Source organism: Larus michahellis, chromosome Z, assembly GCF_964199755.1.
Source record: "Larus michahellis chromosome Z, bLarMic1.1, whole genome shotgun sequence".
NCBI classification, from domain to species: domain Eukaryota; kingdom Metazoa; phylum Chordata; class Aves; order Charadriiformes; family Laridae; genus Larus; species Larus michahellis.
The window spans coordinates 26,378,033-26,394,545 of record NC_133930.1 but is presented as its reverse complement, the minus strand read 5'-3'; the positions used below and the strand labels follow the sequence as shown (position 1 = coordinate 26,394,545).

General features: G+C 38.4%; 1 protein-coding gene across 2 annotated transcripts in view; it reads left to right on the top strand.

Annotated features, from left to right (window-relative positions):
* PDE8B (phosphodiesterase 8B) overlaps positions 1 to 16,513 on the top strand; it is an 80,783-nt gene that overhangs the window by 44,541 nt on the left and 19,729 nt on the right. For both annotated transcript variants that reach the window (XM_074569259.1, XM_074569258.1), the window contains exons 6-11: positions 4,535 to 4,623; positions 8,422 to 8,500; positions 9,032 to 9,172; positions 10,897 to 10,985; positions 11,652 to 11,712; positions 15,893 to 15,944. In XM_074569259.1, coding sequence (XP_074425360.1) covers positions 4,535 to 4,623; positions 8,422 to 8,500; positions 9,032 to 9,172; positions 10,897 to 10,985; positions 11,652 to 11,712; positions 15,893 to 15,944 — 511 coding nt within the window. The remainder of the gene's footprint in view (positions 1 to 4,534; positions 4,624 to 8,421; positions 8,501 to 9,031; positions 9,173 to 10,896; positions 10,986 to 11,651; positions 11,713 to 15,892; positions 15,945 to 16,513) is intronic.

Genomic DNA, 16,513 nt, shown 5'->3' with positions numbered 1-16,513 from the left:
AATTTATTTTTTTCATTAGATTGTTGTTTTGGCTTGCACCTGTTCTTCTCAGGACAGCGTTAGAGTCTTTCCTATACAGGCAGCAGAAGGGAAAATCATTGCTGTTCATGCTGTTTCTCAGAACAGCTTTGTAGGAGAGAGCAGAAAAGCAAGAGTTAGCTCTGGAAATCTATCAAACGTTTGTGTGAGCGGCTTTGGAAGGATGTTACTGTTATGTTAATTTAATATAAATCAGCTGTAATATTAAAGTGAGGAGTTCATAAGGAAGGTTATGTGTTGAAATGCTAGAAGCACGTCAGTGGATAGCTAGGGGGAATTAACCATGTATAGTTAGGACAATTAACTGCAGTAAGGAAAATAAGAGAAGGAAGGGAATTAACCCAGGCAGAATCTCATGCTAGTATGCTCATACTGAGGCCAGTGTCTGAGCTAACTCATATTTACCTGGAGTTTGTTTACAGAGTAGAACATTCACCAGAGTCACCATTTGTAGGTCATCTCCAAAAACAGGTGATAGGTCTTGCCTTTCCTGCAAGGGTACGGTGGGGGCAAAAGCATTAAAGGCAAAAGCATTTCTGAAGTGCTTAGATGCTCCAAAAATTGGAAAAGTTGGGGCTGAAAAAGGTCAGCCCAAGAATGCTAATGCTTTCTTAGTGCAATTTTCTCCTTCTCTCACTTTAAAAAAAAAAAAAATTAAAAAACAAATCTTTATTTCTTCTCAAGTCTGGTGTTTCGTTTGACAGCAATGCAGGGCAATATGTTTTGTGGGCTAGATTGTGGGGGGAGTACTGACTAGAGCCAGAGGAGACCCTGTGCAGCTCTGAGAGACATCTCTGTCTGCCTGGGAAAGTAAAATCTTTTTGCACCTGGCAGCTGCTCTGACCATTCCCTGTAGCCGTCCCAAATTTATCTGAGAGCTTGAATGATACAGCAATTCCCTATTGGAATTCTTTTCAAGCCTTTAAAACACATCTGATGTCAAAGATCCTATTTTCGCCGTGGGGTGGACATAGGAATTATTTCTGCTTGGATGGAGATCAGTAGGGACTAAATCCATTAAAACAAAAAACCCGCCCCTGCACAAACGAGGATTTAAAAATACCCTTCTTCAAATAGAGAGACAGTATTTGCAGGACATTTCTTCCTCAGCAGCAAAATCTTTTTGGAAAATCATATCTGCTCAAATTGTAAGTTTCTCGTCACTATTTTTATTTTTACAGTCCAACCTTTCTGGTAGCTTTATTTTGGACTATGACTGTTCATCATGTCAGCATTTGTCCTATTTTTGCTCATTGACTTCCTCCTCTTCCCTTGACAAAACACTGAATGCAATTGCTCCGTCTGGTGGTGACTGCCTCCTAAGTGCCTCTCCAACTTGATTAGTAGAGTCTGAGCTTCTAGACAATTCGTCTGTCACCTTTTTGTAGAGTTTTGTAGACTTTTTACATCAGGTTTGTATTTAAAGATTCCAAAGAACTCCTTTAATCTCTTTTGGGGGATACTCTTGCAAATAACCATATTTTTTTTGTGTGCAGTGAATAGCAGATTATTCTGCTTTAAAATGTTGTGTTGCATTCGTGTATACTTATGTTAGAGTAATATCTTTCCATGTTCATGTGTACCTATAATGTATATTGTAACTAGTCCTAAAGAAATCAATTTTCATTTCTTCTAATGAAATCAGTGATGATTGATCTCTATCTAGGTCTGGATCACTATGATCACTAAAAGTTTTATGAACTGAGGGAGATTTCAGGATTTTCTGTTAATTTTATATATTCCTTTGGTATTTTTCTTTATGCTGAATTCTTTCTGATTTTTCTTCTTCCTACTCAAGAAAGTCTATTTTATTACATCTTCTGATATTTTAATTTTCTTTTTTTCTGGCCTATATCATTAACAGCTTTTGTGTTTGTGTTTTAATGGTGTTGTTAATGCAGTGCATTTATTATGCTGATTTTTCTTTTTCCTCTCAGCCTCATAAATCTAATAGTGATGGCCTGCTTAGGAAGGACTAATTTAAATAAGTGATTTGGCTTCCTGACTGACTTTTAACTATGATTTAAATTAGCAAACAGAGGACCTTAATGTTTGCAGTTACAATCTTGTCTTGTATTTTGAACTTTAGTACGTTTCCTAAACAACATTGATTCTCATTGACCAGTTACTATTAAAATGTTCTAGTTTGCAACAAAATAAATCTTTAATATTAGACGTAGTACTTCTTGTTAAGCAGTAAGAATGATGCATTCCTACTAGCTGATGAGTCTTGGCTTGTGTCAAGCTCTGTACAGGACAACAGTGGAATCCAATTATAATGAAGTAAGCTGCAATTTAGAGTGTATGTTAGTTAAATCAAAATGTACTGTATAAATACTAAACTTTTTTAAAATATTGTTGTCTGCCTTCTAATATTTGAAAGTTAATAGATCTTCAGCTTCTCATGCCTCATATAGATGCACAGATTAGAAAAAGGAAGTATTTCCTGCTTTTTTCAGGTCCCAGTTGATTTCTCAGCTTTGAGTGAGCCAGTGAATGAACGGCATTAGAACTATAAACTTAAATAAAGAGATTCTATGCATTTGCAGAAGACTATACAACAGTTAAGAGCAGGTTTAGTACTACAACAAACTGCAATTCTTGATTCTTAAGCCAAAGATTTGTGAAGAGATAGTGGTTGGTTTTGTCAGTAAACAGCAGCGGTTAAATTTTGTCAGTAAACAGCGCTACTTTAAAATTCAGTTTATAAAGCCGTTTCGTATGCTCTAGCAAATTTAGTTTGTAAAATAGCTTGCCATCATTGTTAAATTGTATATGACTGATAAAATTTGTTTTTATATTGTTTTAAATTTAGCATGAGCATATTTGAATATTTAAAAGAGCACCCTAAAACTGAAAATCTAAATCTGCAGTGCTGTGGAAGACAAGTTTGTTTGCAGGCAGGTTGTTATGCAAAAACACAACACCATTTACATCTTTGCTTCTGCCACCTTGATATTGTGCCTCTTCGTTTCCCATGCGTTCGCTTAGTGTGTGAAGTGAGAGTTACGGAGATATTTTAAGATCCTAACACTGCTCTAAGCAGGGAAGCAGACCTGTGTCAATAGTTATTTTTAATTTTAGTTTTTACATTTTTGCTGGCAGCTTGGGATTAAGCCATTGATCCTCAAAACACAATTTTTCATATGGGAGAGAAGCATAGATTTCTTAAAAGCTGTTCTTTGTTCCTCAGAGGTTTGAGTGCTGCCTCTTGACTCTGCATGCAGCTGGGCTGTGAGAACTATTGACAGCATAGGGTATCTTCTGTGAAAACTGGAGTGGGTGCGTGTATTTATAAAGGCGTGATTTAGCTCTTCATAGCAGGAGTTTGCTAATGAGCCATGAACTTTAACTGAAGTCAGAGAATCTACTTCTTTTCTGTCAATATAAAGTTTCTGATTTCAGCAGAACCAAACGCAAGACCTTTCAGCTTACTACCTCTGCCTAACAAAGAGAGGATATTCTCTCGTTTCTGGGGTATATAGAAGTTTTATAACGGTTGTCAGCATGCTCCTTACTTTATATACTTTTCTGCACTTCTGAATTGACAGTGACGGCTCAGTGAGCTTACCTGTGAAGCAAAGTTACTTCACCTTCTGAGCTTCAGCTGTAATATTTGCTTGAAAACAAATGAAACGCCAAATGTAATTAATTTTTTTTTCTTTTTTTAGCATGAATGTCTTATGTCTCTAAAGTATTCTATGTCCATTCTGAATTAAGGATAGATGTTCAAAATGAAGCATCAAGGCAATACTGGTTTTGTGTGAGACTGTGTTTGGGTGGTTTTTAGATTATCTGTTTCTAACTGGGTTGCTAAAACCAAATGGGAAAATTCACAGTTGAGCTTTTAGCATATTTTTATACTTGCTTTGTATTTAGATATCCATGTTGTCTTAAGAATTAGGAAATCATTCCTGGGGTAAAGACGATTACTGTACGCAGAAGATACAACTAAAGCTTTTTATTTCTAGAGAATCACAGGATGGTTGAGGTTGGAAGGGACCTCTGGAGGTCATCTTGCCTAACCTCCTTGCTCAATCAGGGCTACCTAAAGCAGTTGCCCAGGACCATACCCACTCAACTTTCGGACATCTCCAAGGACGGAGATTCCACAACCTCCCTGGGCAACCTATGCTGGTGCTCAGTCATCCTCACAGTAAAAAAAGTGTTTCCTGGTGTCCAAAGGGAATCTCCTGTGTGCCTATTGCCTCTGTTCTGGGCACCACTGGAGAGAGGCTGGCTCTGTCTTCTTACGCTCTCTGTTCAGATACTTGTATACCCTGATGAGATTCCCCCTTTAGCCTTCTCTTCTCCAGGCTGAGCAGTCCCAGCTCTCTCAGCCTTTCCTCGCAGGAGACATGCTTAATCACCTTCACAACCCTTTGCTGGACTCATGCCAGCTCTCTTTATAAGGCTAGAGTTTTAGATGCAGGAACAGAAATAACAGTTTAAAACCATTCCAATCTATTTCATGCATTCTTGATTTGTCTTCCAGCAATTCATGGAGAATAGCAGCATAACTGCTTGTTACAATGAACTGGTTCAAATAGAGCATGGGGAAGTACGATCTCAGTTCAAATTACGGTATGTAGAAGTGCAAGAAACTGCAAACATCAACCGCTTGGTCTACATAATTGTGTCAGGTTACTTTCTGCTTCTTCCCAGCTACGCGTATATGTGCTTTGTGTATGTTAACTAATGTACTACACCCTTTTTTCCTTCTTCTGTTATTTCGTAAAGGACAAATTTAAGTGCCTTAGTAACTGGTACCCCGAGAAAGCTTGGTCTGTGTATGTTTCATTCACTGGTGGTTTAAATGATGGCTTTCCTCAATGCAAAGTGCAGTAATGTCCTTTACTCTGATGCTCGCTTGTGTCCCATATGTCTTGAGGTGCTCTTATTGAATATGACATTGTTCTAGCAGCCACTACTACCAGCATTACAGTCAGGGCAAGATCCTTTAGCAGAAATATTGCAGAACAATGGCTTTGGCTCATTTAATTGCTAGGGTAGCATTTTAAAAATGCTGTCCTGTGTGTAAGGTTTATGGGCTGCCAATGGGTATATGATGGTAAAACTTCACAAAGTCATTCTTGATTTCATGTGTGTGAGATTTCATATTTGATGGCCTAAGCTGAGTGCAACTTTGTTCTGGCTCTTCATACACTGAGGTTTTATTTTCTTGCTTGGGCAAGACGTGGCACACAGGAGCAAAGTTTTTTGTCTTAGCGAGAAATTAAATTACTTTCATTCCCTTATCACTTTTTCTTTAATGTGACTAATTTTATATTTAATACAGGTGCCTATACATGCATGTAAATATGTTTGCAATTCAGCTATATGGAAGAAAAAGCTCTTGAAGTTGAATGTCGTGCAGAGAAGGTGTAGAGCCCTGGGTGTGATAAATTAATTCCAGTCCCATCTAAAGAAAATACTATCACTTCTCTACAGGTTTCTGTGTCTCTGTTTAAGTAGATTTTTCTAAGCAAACTGATCCCAAAGTGACTACATGTTTGTGCATGCGGAATGCAATTACAGTACAATTTTTTTTAAAAAAATAAATACATAATTTGGGCTCACATGTTTTTTAATAGGTGTTTTCCAAAACTAGGCAGGAAAATAAAGCAGCTGTGAAATTTTAGGAGTTAATTAGGTGTTACGGTGGTCCTGACTTGGTTTGTTGTTCAGTTGTAAATGGAACATGAAATGAATGACTTCTGAAGTAAGTCAGCATAGATCAGAAACATCAGGTTTGTATAGAAAGAGTACTGTCATTTATACACACAGTGCTTGCAGTTTGTGTTTCAAGAACAAGATGCCAATAGAGTTTGAGCCCCTCTACATAAGTAGTATCAATTATGAATGCAGATAATTGAAACTCCATCACAGGGAGCATGATTCATGTTGGCTATCATATTTTTCTGCAAGTTTATTTATAGCAATCACCAAAAAAATCTTGAAATTAGTTAAAATTGGAAGGAAACAATGTCAGTCCTCAGTAGCATTTCATCTACTGACAATTCTTTCATCTATATTGTTTAAGGAAACAGCAGTATACCACCCACTTGTAATTCTGCTTGCTTTAGCTCTCTTGAATGAAGGGACATAAACCGTGAGCCTACTCCTTTTTAATTTATGTAAATAATAACATTATATAAAATGTATTCTGTGTTATCCTTTTTTTTGTATATAGATGATGCACATTACATATATATTTATGTGTGTGTATACGTATATTCACATCATCTCTGAACATGACTGGTTTGGGAACCTTTGGCAGCATTGCAAAATGCTATGAAAAACAAGCAGTGCTGTTTCTGTGTTTGCTACTGCCACTTCCAGATGCAGTCCCAGAATAGTTAAGTAGTTTAAAGGGTTTAATAGATGCAGACTCAGGAAAATTAAATAGTTAAATACTCTTCATCACATAACAAGCACAAGTAATGCTTATAAGCAACATTTGTACTAACATCTGGGGGCACAAAGTAGCCTTTTAAAAGATAAAATTTCTGGAGAAGATGATGTCCTGCAGCAGAGGATTTCCCTTACTAGGCAGGTGCTCTAAATGAATTTGCCATTAAAAACTAAGCAGAACTAGTGTTTGGTAATGCTATTTGGTTATAACTTGTTTTCATCCCTGTGGTTTAATTAAGTGGGAAAAGAAGTGTTGCACTGTGTCTGTCCCACTGGGTTTCTGATCTGTTTGCTGTCTAAGGAGGTTTTCTATACAGCCTTGCAAAAGTGAAGGGAAGAGACAATATTTTCAGAAAGTTAGTCAATGGAATTAAAACCAGGACATTTCAGGTGTTCAGATACAAGAGAAACATGGTGAAAAAGTAGGACCAGCCCAAGAAAACAGTGTATAAGGTCATGTCAGTGGTCATAAGTGTCTTTCCATTCCGAGTGGGACTCCGCTTCTCCACGTAGCTTCTTCTGGTTTGAAGCTTGGTTGAACATCTGTGGGAAGTGTGTATTAATCAAATAGGATATGGGTCATTTAAACTTGTAATTTTGCTGGCTTGATGGTTACCAGATCAAATGAAAATACTAGGCTTTGAACAGTGCAAACATAGCCGTGTGTTTTCTTGCAGAAAGTTTACGTAATGACATTTGTTAGTAGTTGGTGTACCAGACAGGCATCTATCACTGAGATAAATTAGTTCCTTCACACAGCTCAAAATCACACTTTGAAGCCGGCTTGGACTGCTAGAAAATCACTTGTGAAATTACACTGGGGATTCTTTCATTGTATGGGCTGAAATACTGGTGTTGCCTTCCATATACAACAGTTTTTCCTACAAATCTTCATCCACGTGGCTGCGTGTCTATGTCTCTGTGTATATTTCCTTGTGTATCCTGTTTGGTTTTGAGTTATTTCCATGATGAGTAGAACAAGCAATGTCCTGTATTTCTTAATTCTCTAGTCGTCGATATTAATTCAAATCCCACTATGTAGTCTGGGAGCAAGATATTCTTTTTAGGTAATAACTGTATACAAGAATGTTTACGCATGGTGCATTTATGCTCTCTGCAATGAGAGGTACATAGAAGAGAATTAGTTTGTGTTTCAATGAAGACTGACATCTATCAAAGCAAGTACACCTGGGTTGTTTCTTTTAGTATGCACTCTCTCTGTGTATACATATATTTATACACTTTTTTTCTTTCTAGTATTTGGAGCCTGTATAAATGTTAATCCCATCCTGTGTAACTTATAATATAAGCAATTTAAATTTTGTAGCAAGATGGTAAGGCTCTTGTTTTTCATGCATTAGTTCAAGGACAGCCCTGAAACAAATGGGAAACAAAGATTGTTTTGGCCCTTAATAAAGATCAGGATGTATGGAAATCAAGTCACTGGATTATTACTTGGAAGCAGGAAAATTTATATTTTTCTGACTAGGACTTTGAGATGAATTAAATTATTTCCTTTAATTATGTTGTATTACAACTTCTTTGATAGTGCCGATCTATTTGCTGTATTGAAAACTTTGTATATATATGCTTTGGTGACTTTTGTTTTCCCTATCTTTAATGGTCACAAAGCTTTCTATTCTGGTGTTAACAGCCTTTTGTTATTTTTACTGCTAATTTTTAGTTTCTGATGTCTAGAGCATGTTTGGAGAAAGTAATATACTATTAAGGTTCTGCAGTACACATGAGCAATTTTACAATGCGATCTGCAGTAAAAACACGTTAACAGCAGAGATGTCTGAAGCTGAATTTCCTGAAAAAAAAATCATAATGGAGACAGTGACATGGTTTAGTCAAAACAACATGCTACTTTGTGACTCATCTACCAATAAGTACAATATAGCAATGTTTTTGTAGTGAGCAAAATGTTCTAACAATAAACTAATGTGAATCCTTCACTAATTTCAGGGCTTGTAATGCGGTGTTCACAGCATTAGACCATTGTCAGGAAGCTATAGAAATAACCAGTGAAGATCATGTCATTCAGGTAGGGAGAAGAAACTTAACTATTTCATAGAACTTGGAGAGCGGAACCCCAAGGAGATCTTTGCTCATTAGTTTCTGTTCTATTTTGGCATTTTAATTTTGTTGCCCATTAGAAAGCCCTGTACAATGAACTGTGTTATTTCTAGATGCTGCACGTTGGCACTTGCTGAAGTGTTAAGACTTATCTTTCAGTAACTTCATCTAGATAATATTTTTGAGTAAATTAATGCTGCTTATGGTAAAACCAGCATGAAATCTGTAGCACAACTAGATAACCTGTACAGTAAAAAGTTTTGTTCTCTTTCTGTGCCTTCTGATAGCAGCTTAGATATCGCCTTCTGAGTTCAGCTCCTTACTTAAATAAAATGTTTAACTGTAACATGGTATTTGTATATGAAAAACACTGAATTGTAGGGATCTGTGGTTATGGCTTTAGATGTATAACTTGTGACGCTTTGATAGTTATATGTGAGTAATTATCCTTTAAATATGTTCTTTTTCATAGTATTCTAAAGTACTTCTGTTTTGGCAGTATGTTAATCCAGCCTTTGAACGGATGATGGGGTATCACAAGGGAGAGCTTATTGGCAAGGAACTTACTGAACTACCAAAAAGCGATAAAAACTGTGCAGATCTTTTAGACACCATCAACACATTCATTAAAAAAGGAAAGGTAACCAAATAAAATAACTCATGCAAAATTACTTCAGATTTCTTTCGGCTCTATTTTTCATGCTCTAGGTTTAAGAACACAAGATGTGGTTTTTTGGAGTGCACATATAAGACCACAGTTCTGCTCCTTAGATGTCTTAGGAGCACAACAGCCCATGCCTCAGACAAGTGACTACAGGTTTCTTTAGATTTGCTTTTAGGATCTGACTGAACTCCTCTACCAATCTGTTGGCTTAAGATCAATACAAGAATGTTTTCTGTGTTTCTGGTTTGCTTCAAGCCCATGGAACTTTTGTTAGTTTGAACACAACAATTTGTCCCTCTGTCAGTCTCTCAGGTGGCTGCATCATCCAACCAAAAGGTTTAACTGTTCTGCCATGACTGCAGAACCTTCATTGACTGCATGCTTTGAGCACCACGTGGCATACATATTTTGTGACCAAAATACGTCAGCACCCAATGGGGTTTGTTTTTCTAACTATGGTTAGAATATCTGCAGTGCGCTGTGAACTCCTGTTGTGGTGGTGATGGGCCACAAAAGTGCTACATGTTCCTGGCCCTGTGTTCCCCTAATACACTCAACAGCCTCTTATCCCATCTCCCATGGGCTGCAGAAGTACTTTTCACCGTTCCTTGTCTCACTCTCTGCTTCATGAACTTTGAGGAGTTCTTGAACCTTTGAGTCACTTTCAGCAATGATCTGAGCTTTGGGGGTCACCATCTGAAGTTGTCTGCAGGTTCACCTTGGTTCATTAGCAGTACCTGCAAGCCACTCTTGCTTTGCTCCTCCTCATTTATATGGGCTGCCGAGCTGCTAGCACTGCCTGCTCAAAGGCCCCGTGTGTTTTCTGTGTCTGTCCATCTTTGTCTGTGACAGAAAAGGTATCTTCCACCCATTTTGCAACTTCATCCTACTGTGCTGCCAAGGAGTTCCTGCCTTAAAATCTCTGTTCTTTGAGGTGGTAAGCCTTCTGCTTTATCTTCCTTTCTTCTCCAATCCGTACTGGAAGATATCTTTTGTTTCTGCATCAGCGTACTGTTTAAGGATGGTGCATATATGGCTCTTGGTTGGCCTGCAGTCTTCTTGATGTTTTGATGTAGCAGTGGGGATGGAAGGAAAATTAGTGGCCAGTAAGAGAAATGGGCATTTGCATGGGAGAACAGGGTAAAAGATGCCATGAAGAAATTGTTTCTTCCTTTTGCCTTGGATATCCATGGTCATGGGAGAACAGTCATGGAGTGAGAATAAGTTGTTGGTTACCTGAGGTTAGTTGAAGGACATCCTTAGGTCAAGTACTTCTGAAATTTAGCATACATATCACTTGATGACTGACAACTTCAAGGCTAAATGATGCTCAGCACAGAGTTTGGTTCGTCTGCTCCCAAGGGAGATATTCTCTGGATGTGTTGCAGCCACCAATGCTTATAGTGGGACCTAGCAGGAATGTTTGTAACCCCTCAAAGTAGATGATTCCTGAAGTTCTTTGTGAAAAATTTTATACTCTCTCACAAGATAAACATATTTACACTGTCCTTACATTACCACATGCCTGTTAAAGCAATAATAATTAATAAAGGATTAATAAATGTTACACTATTTTAAAAAATAAAACCATGAAATGATATGTAATTATTTACTACGTAATGACTGTGTAATAATAAATGAATATTTGACAGCAAGCCATGTATTCTTAGATGCTGTCTCTGTTGTCTGCATTTGATTAGGAATGGCAAGGTGTTTACTATGCAAGAAGAAAATCAGGAGACAGTATCCAGCAGCATGTGAAGATAACACCTGTGATCGGTCAAGGAGGGTAACTGACTTGTCCAGTATATAACTGCTTTCGCATTTTTAGGGCCTTCTCTCTGCTTTCCCTATCTGTAAGTTTGACATGAACCTCCAGGTATCACCCACCAGGGTGATAATATAACTGCTGGCTTTAAGCAATGTGGAAAGAATAAGCAAAACTGAGGTCATGTTCTTTACTGACGTTTGTCCATTTCTCTGTCCTCGTATGCTAGCTAAAAGAGCCAGAAAGTCATAACAATTAATAGTGTTACTGCTATAGATACCTGCAAGCTGATGTTTAGATTTCAGGTTGCCACGCATTTCTTTATGAAGTTATTCTACAGTATCCAAACTGTTGGCCAGTCAGCTGGAAGAATGAGCTGGGTGATCTCCTTTGTGTGCGTGCCTCTAAGTGCTCGCAGCTTTGCAGTGTCGTATGGGCACGTTGCCAAATTCTGCTCCCAGATGTGCAGGTGAATTCCTGCAGGAGCAAAAGGATCAGGTGTCCTGGGAGAAAAAAAAACATAGCTCTAAGGCTGAAGGAGTGCTTGTTGCCTAGTTGTTTGTTTGGTGTTGAGTTTGGTATCTTGTTTCATGAGGGCCTGGAGACCTCTCCTTTAGAAAACAGCAGTCTATCACTTCACTTCTCTCTACCGTTTGATGTGGTAACGGTGATTATTTCTGTTGCTAGGAAAATAAGACACTTCGTGTCCCTCAAAAGGCTGCATTGTGCCAATGAAAACAACAAACAGGTATTGTATTTCTTTCATGTCATAATTTTAATCGCTTTTAGTAAGCTGATATTTTTTAGTTCAGAAACTGATACTATTCCAGGAGGATGTGACCTGTATTGCCAAAGAGATTCTCATTGATTGTTGGAGCAAGCAAGAAATCTTCAGCTTTTCTCCTTTTGTAGGACTGATGAGTAGAGAAAGAAAGGCTTTTCTGGAGCATGGATGTGACAGTTGAGTCCATGATACTGTGGGGCAACATACAACATAGTCCAAAGGGATTTGAGGGGCTTTTTTCCAGAGCTGCTCTTGCCAGTCTGGTCTGGTGTACTTATGTCTAATAATGACCCATGCTCAGCTGGCACAAGGTTTGCCAGTGTGCGGTTCTTGAATAAAGAGTAGCCTTCACTCAGGACCTGAGACATTGCATGCTCATCAGAACATGTGTTGTGGGGCGGTGTTATCCAAGCCATAACCCAAGTAAACCAGCAGTAGCAGTTGGCCCTGGTCTCTGCAGTCCAGGCACATATCCACCCGAGCAGGTCCTGCAGCGAAGCTGGTGGCACGGGGAGCTGTTTGTTGTCATCTGCTCCTGGTTCCCTCCCTCTGAAAGTTTCTGAAGCAAATCATCGTATTGCATGCTTTGCCTCAGAAATGCTCTAGTACATGGCCTAGAGAGTGAAGAATTTTGGACTTTTGTGAACAAGGGAGTGAAATCTATATTTAGCCTGTGGCCTATAGGGGTGAGGTAGAAAGTGGGGAGCAGAGGAAGTAGCTGGCAACATTTTAGACTGAGGATGTTCTTGGGAAACGTGATATGTTTCCATGTTCTTTATGAGAGGGATTATGTATCTTGGTTTATTTAGAATTTTAATGTGCCTTTATCCAGGATGTGGGTAAAGATGCTTGTGCATAAAAAGTATTTAGAAAGTCACTTCTATTTCTAGTTGCCCCTTCTTCAGTATAACAATACTGAATATTTACACATCATAGGAAAACTACTACTATTGGAAGAAGTTCACAGGTGGTATTCTGTAAAACTCGACTGTTGAAACCATCCCTCTTGCACAAGTTTTTGTGGAGGCAGGTAGTAACAAGTCAAGGGAGAAAGCTGCACAAGGTTTGGAAGAACTTTGGAGGTCTGCCACAGAAAAACAGGGCTCAAAATGTTTTAAACTGACCTCATCTTTGAACTAAAACATGGGTTTTACTATTAGCAGCAAAGTGTCATTTACAATAGCAGGATGTTTTAAAGTGCTTAAGCTAGATTGCAAGAGTGTTTTTTAATAGAAGCAGTGCTAAAGTTACAGGTATTTATTTTTAATTCATTATTTAAACCTCATCATTGTTATTGTTTCATTTATAGATGCTTTGGTGTTGAGGTACAATTTAATGTTTTTTCTATAATATACACTCAGCTGAAAGACTGCTACGGGGAAGTGTGAATGTGATACTCTTAGTGGAAGACAATCAGTGCAAAACCATTACAAACTTGCAGCTATCTGTAAAAAGCAACAGTAGGAATATAGATAAAAAGTCCTTCTTCTTTCTGTTTTCCATTGCTCTGTTCATTGGGCTGCCTCAGCCAGTAAACTTAAGAAATTTTAATTAGACAATTGTGTCCAAGGCCACATTGATATTCTCTGTACTACTGACACTGTTGGAAAGCACCATCAATTCGTGCTTTTAGTATTGGTTCATAAGCAGTTATTGGTAAATAAAGCACTAGCACAATGACCTATAGGTTCTGGGGAGTTTCACACATTTGGTGAGCCTAGGGATATGGCCTTCAAAGGGTTCTCCACAAATGTAGAGGTCTACAACAAAGGTTAAAGACCACAGCCTAACAGAAAGCATGGTCTGGGGAGATTTAACATCCATTGGGGAAAAAACAAGGTGCTTCCAACAGAACTAGGTAATCATTCTGTTTCACTTCTGTGGTGGAAATATCTCCTGCCTGTAGTAGAGCACCGTGTGCTCTCACGTTGCATGAAAAATTCAAAGAGTGCCTTAGAATTTTGGGATTTTCAGTGTGGTTTTGGTTTTGGGTTGGCTTTTTTTTTTTTCTGATAGATGGGCAATGACGATGACATACAGGAATATCTATATTATATTCATAAGACTTCTTAGAGTTATTTTTGTGGCAATACTGATGTGATGGTATCAGTTCTGATCTACATGTGGACACTGCCGTTTTCCTAAAATCCATGCCTGAATACTTGCAGCAGTAGAACCTTTCTCTGCCCTAAAATAGTACTATGTCTCTTTTCAAGCCACAGATAATTGTTTATGGAAGAATAAAAGGAAATCAAACAAACTATTTATTTAGTTACAGAGCAGAAAAAGCTGTCATGATTTAAATTTTCATTCAAATGTCTGATGTTTCACTGCATCAATGTAATTTTAAATGGCTTGATCTCGGCATTCAGACACTGTATGCAGACTCGGAAGCATCTTTACATTATTATGCATTGTTTCCCCTTAAAAACTGTAGACGTGTTCTTTGTCATTACTGACAGCCTCCGTAAGGGATGTCATACTATGATTAGAGATCACTGTGTAGGAAGCTTCATGGATTTCTGTGCTAGATTTATCACATACAAAAATTAAGCAGGTTGGATTTATTCACAGGAAAAAAAATACATCTGAGAGTGTATTAAGTATTCTTACAGTGAAGATTTATGAATGGGGATTGACTTTCATGTGACTATTCCCATGTGCTGAAGCCTAGGTAATGATTAATGCTGCCTTTGTCAATTTGAGACCTGGCAGGATAGAGTCCGGTGTTTGCACATTCATAAATATAAAACAGTGGTAGTGTTTCTCTGCTTAAGAACATATTGGCCCAAGATTAACTGTGTAACTGCCCTCATAACTTACCTAGGTGTGCAAGAATGATGGAAAAGAGAATTTGTGTCATTCCTTTTCTTCCTTTCCTGAATAACCCCTGTAAGGACCATGCAGCACGCACTGTCACAAAATGATATGGACACTAAAAGCGCATGAGCACAGCCTTGCCATACTGTCCTTTTAGCTCACAGGCTGTGGCCACGGACTTCTTGCTTCCATGCAGTCTAGTGCTTTGCTATAGGCAGGTGATGGATTTGGTCAGAGGGGCCAGTGACCACGGATTAGATGACAGTACTGGACTCCTAAATATGATGTGTAAGTGCAGTGTCAAGCACTGAAGTTTATTCATCTGAAGTAGCGGGCATGTATACCTTCTCTAGTGAATACCACAAAAAAAGCAGTGCTTTATTTTTAGTCCATTTCAGTTAGCTATACCTAAATATGTCATGTGCTAATTTTAGAGGGAAGACTTGAGGAACTGAAAGTTCTGCTCAGTTTTCCTATTAACAGCAAAATACTTTCTTGTAACCATGTACCAAAGGAACGGGGTGAAATGGTTAGCAGATATTAAACTGTCATGTATTGGAGAGACTGTGGTTTTATTTCTGAGCAGGACAGAAAAGCAGAGAAGCATTTCAACTGTGTTACTGTAGACCAAGCAATAGACGTAAACTTTAAGATGATGGAAATATGCCATTTAAATGCTAAGAAAAATTGAAACATCTATCGGTGGAGTTACCCAAGATGTTTCAGAAGCATAAATAATTAAGATTTTGTATTTAACCTTTTCATTAATGATAATGATTAAAAATTACTTTGAAATAAAGGAAGTTCTGATGGATGACACCTACCTCTACCCTTCCACTGCTGGAGACCTGTTTTTGTAACTGGGTTTTTTGAAGTCCAGTTTATCAATGACTCATGAAAGGATGCATGAAAAATTAGCTTAGATAATACTAAGAAAACGATTTTTAAATTACTGTACAGAGGGAAAAAAAGTGAACATTTTCGGGTTTTTTTTTTCTTTTTGTGTTTTATTCCTGGAGTCTTTCAGGTTCATATGCAATTTGCACTTAAAACACTATCTAAAAATGAGTATCTGTTCTCTTGCAGACACAGACATTAAACAGGAACTTAGTATATAAAAGCACTACCATATCTGTGACTTCCTGCATTGCATATCTGTTTACTTTCATATTATTTCTCTACATTTAATTACACCTGAAGAAGTGTCTTTGACAAACACTTTTTTTTTTAATAACTGAACAGTAAATGTTGGAATGTAGACATTTTAAAATCTTTTTGTATCCTTTTTCCTTACATATATATTTCACTCTTGGTGCATCTTCAGCTCTACAAAAGTCACCGTGATGAGAAGTACACAGAAGACAATTCTCAGTCAGGTCAGAATACTGTCATTTACCTTTATATACGGCTGTGCTTGAGGTCGTGGCCGGGTGCTTTGCTGGTATGAAATGCTGTCTCTTGCCTCTGTCGAGTCAGTGGTCAGAGCAGATGGCCAATGACGACGGCTGCCAGCTGCTCTGACGTCGCACCATGAATTGGGTTTGTAAACATCATTAACGATTCAACCTCCTGTGCAGGGCTCTTGCCGCGCATTCGGAGTTAAGATGCATTGCTCTTTGTTGCATTGAAACACTGTGTCTGATCCTGAAGGTGGTGCACCTTGGCACCCCATTCTGTTTGAAATTAATGTGGGACTGTGCTGATTCGTGCCAGCAGACCTACCCTAGTATTTCCAGTTTTAGGACCTGTTGGTAGGCCATCGGTTTGGCCCCATCACGGGGCGGAGACAGTGGTCCAAGGTATCCAGGCTAGAGCTGGTCGTGTCCAGTCAGTGCCGAGTTGTTGCAGCATGTCTGCACAACCCTTGCCCCATGTCTCAGGCAGGTTTGCTTGCTTGCAGACAGTGCGTTGAAGGTCTGAGTGACTTCTGCAGGCAGCTTTTGAA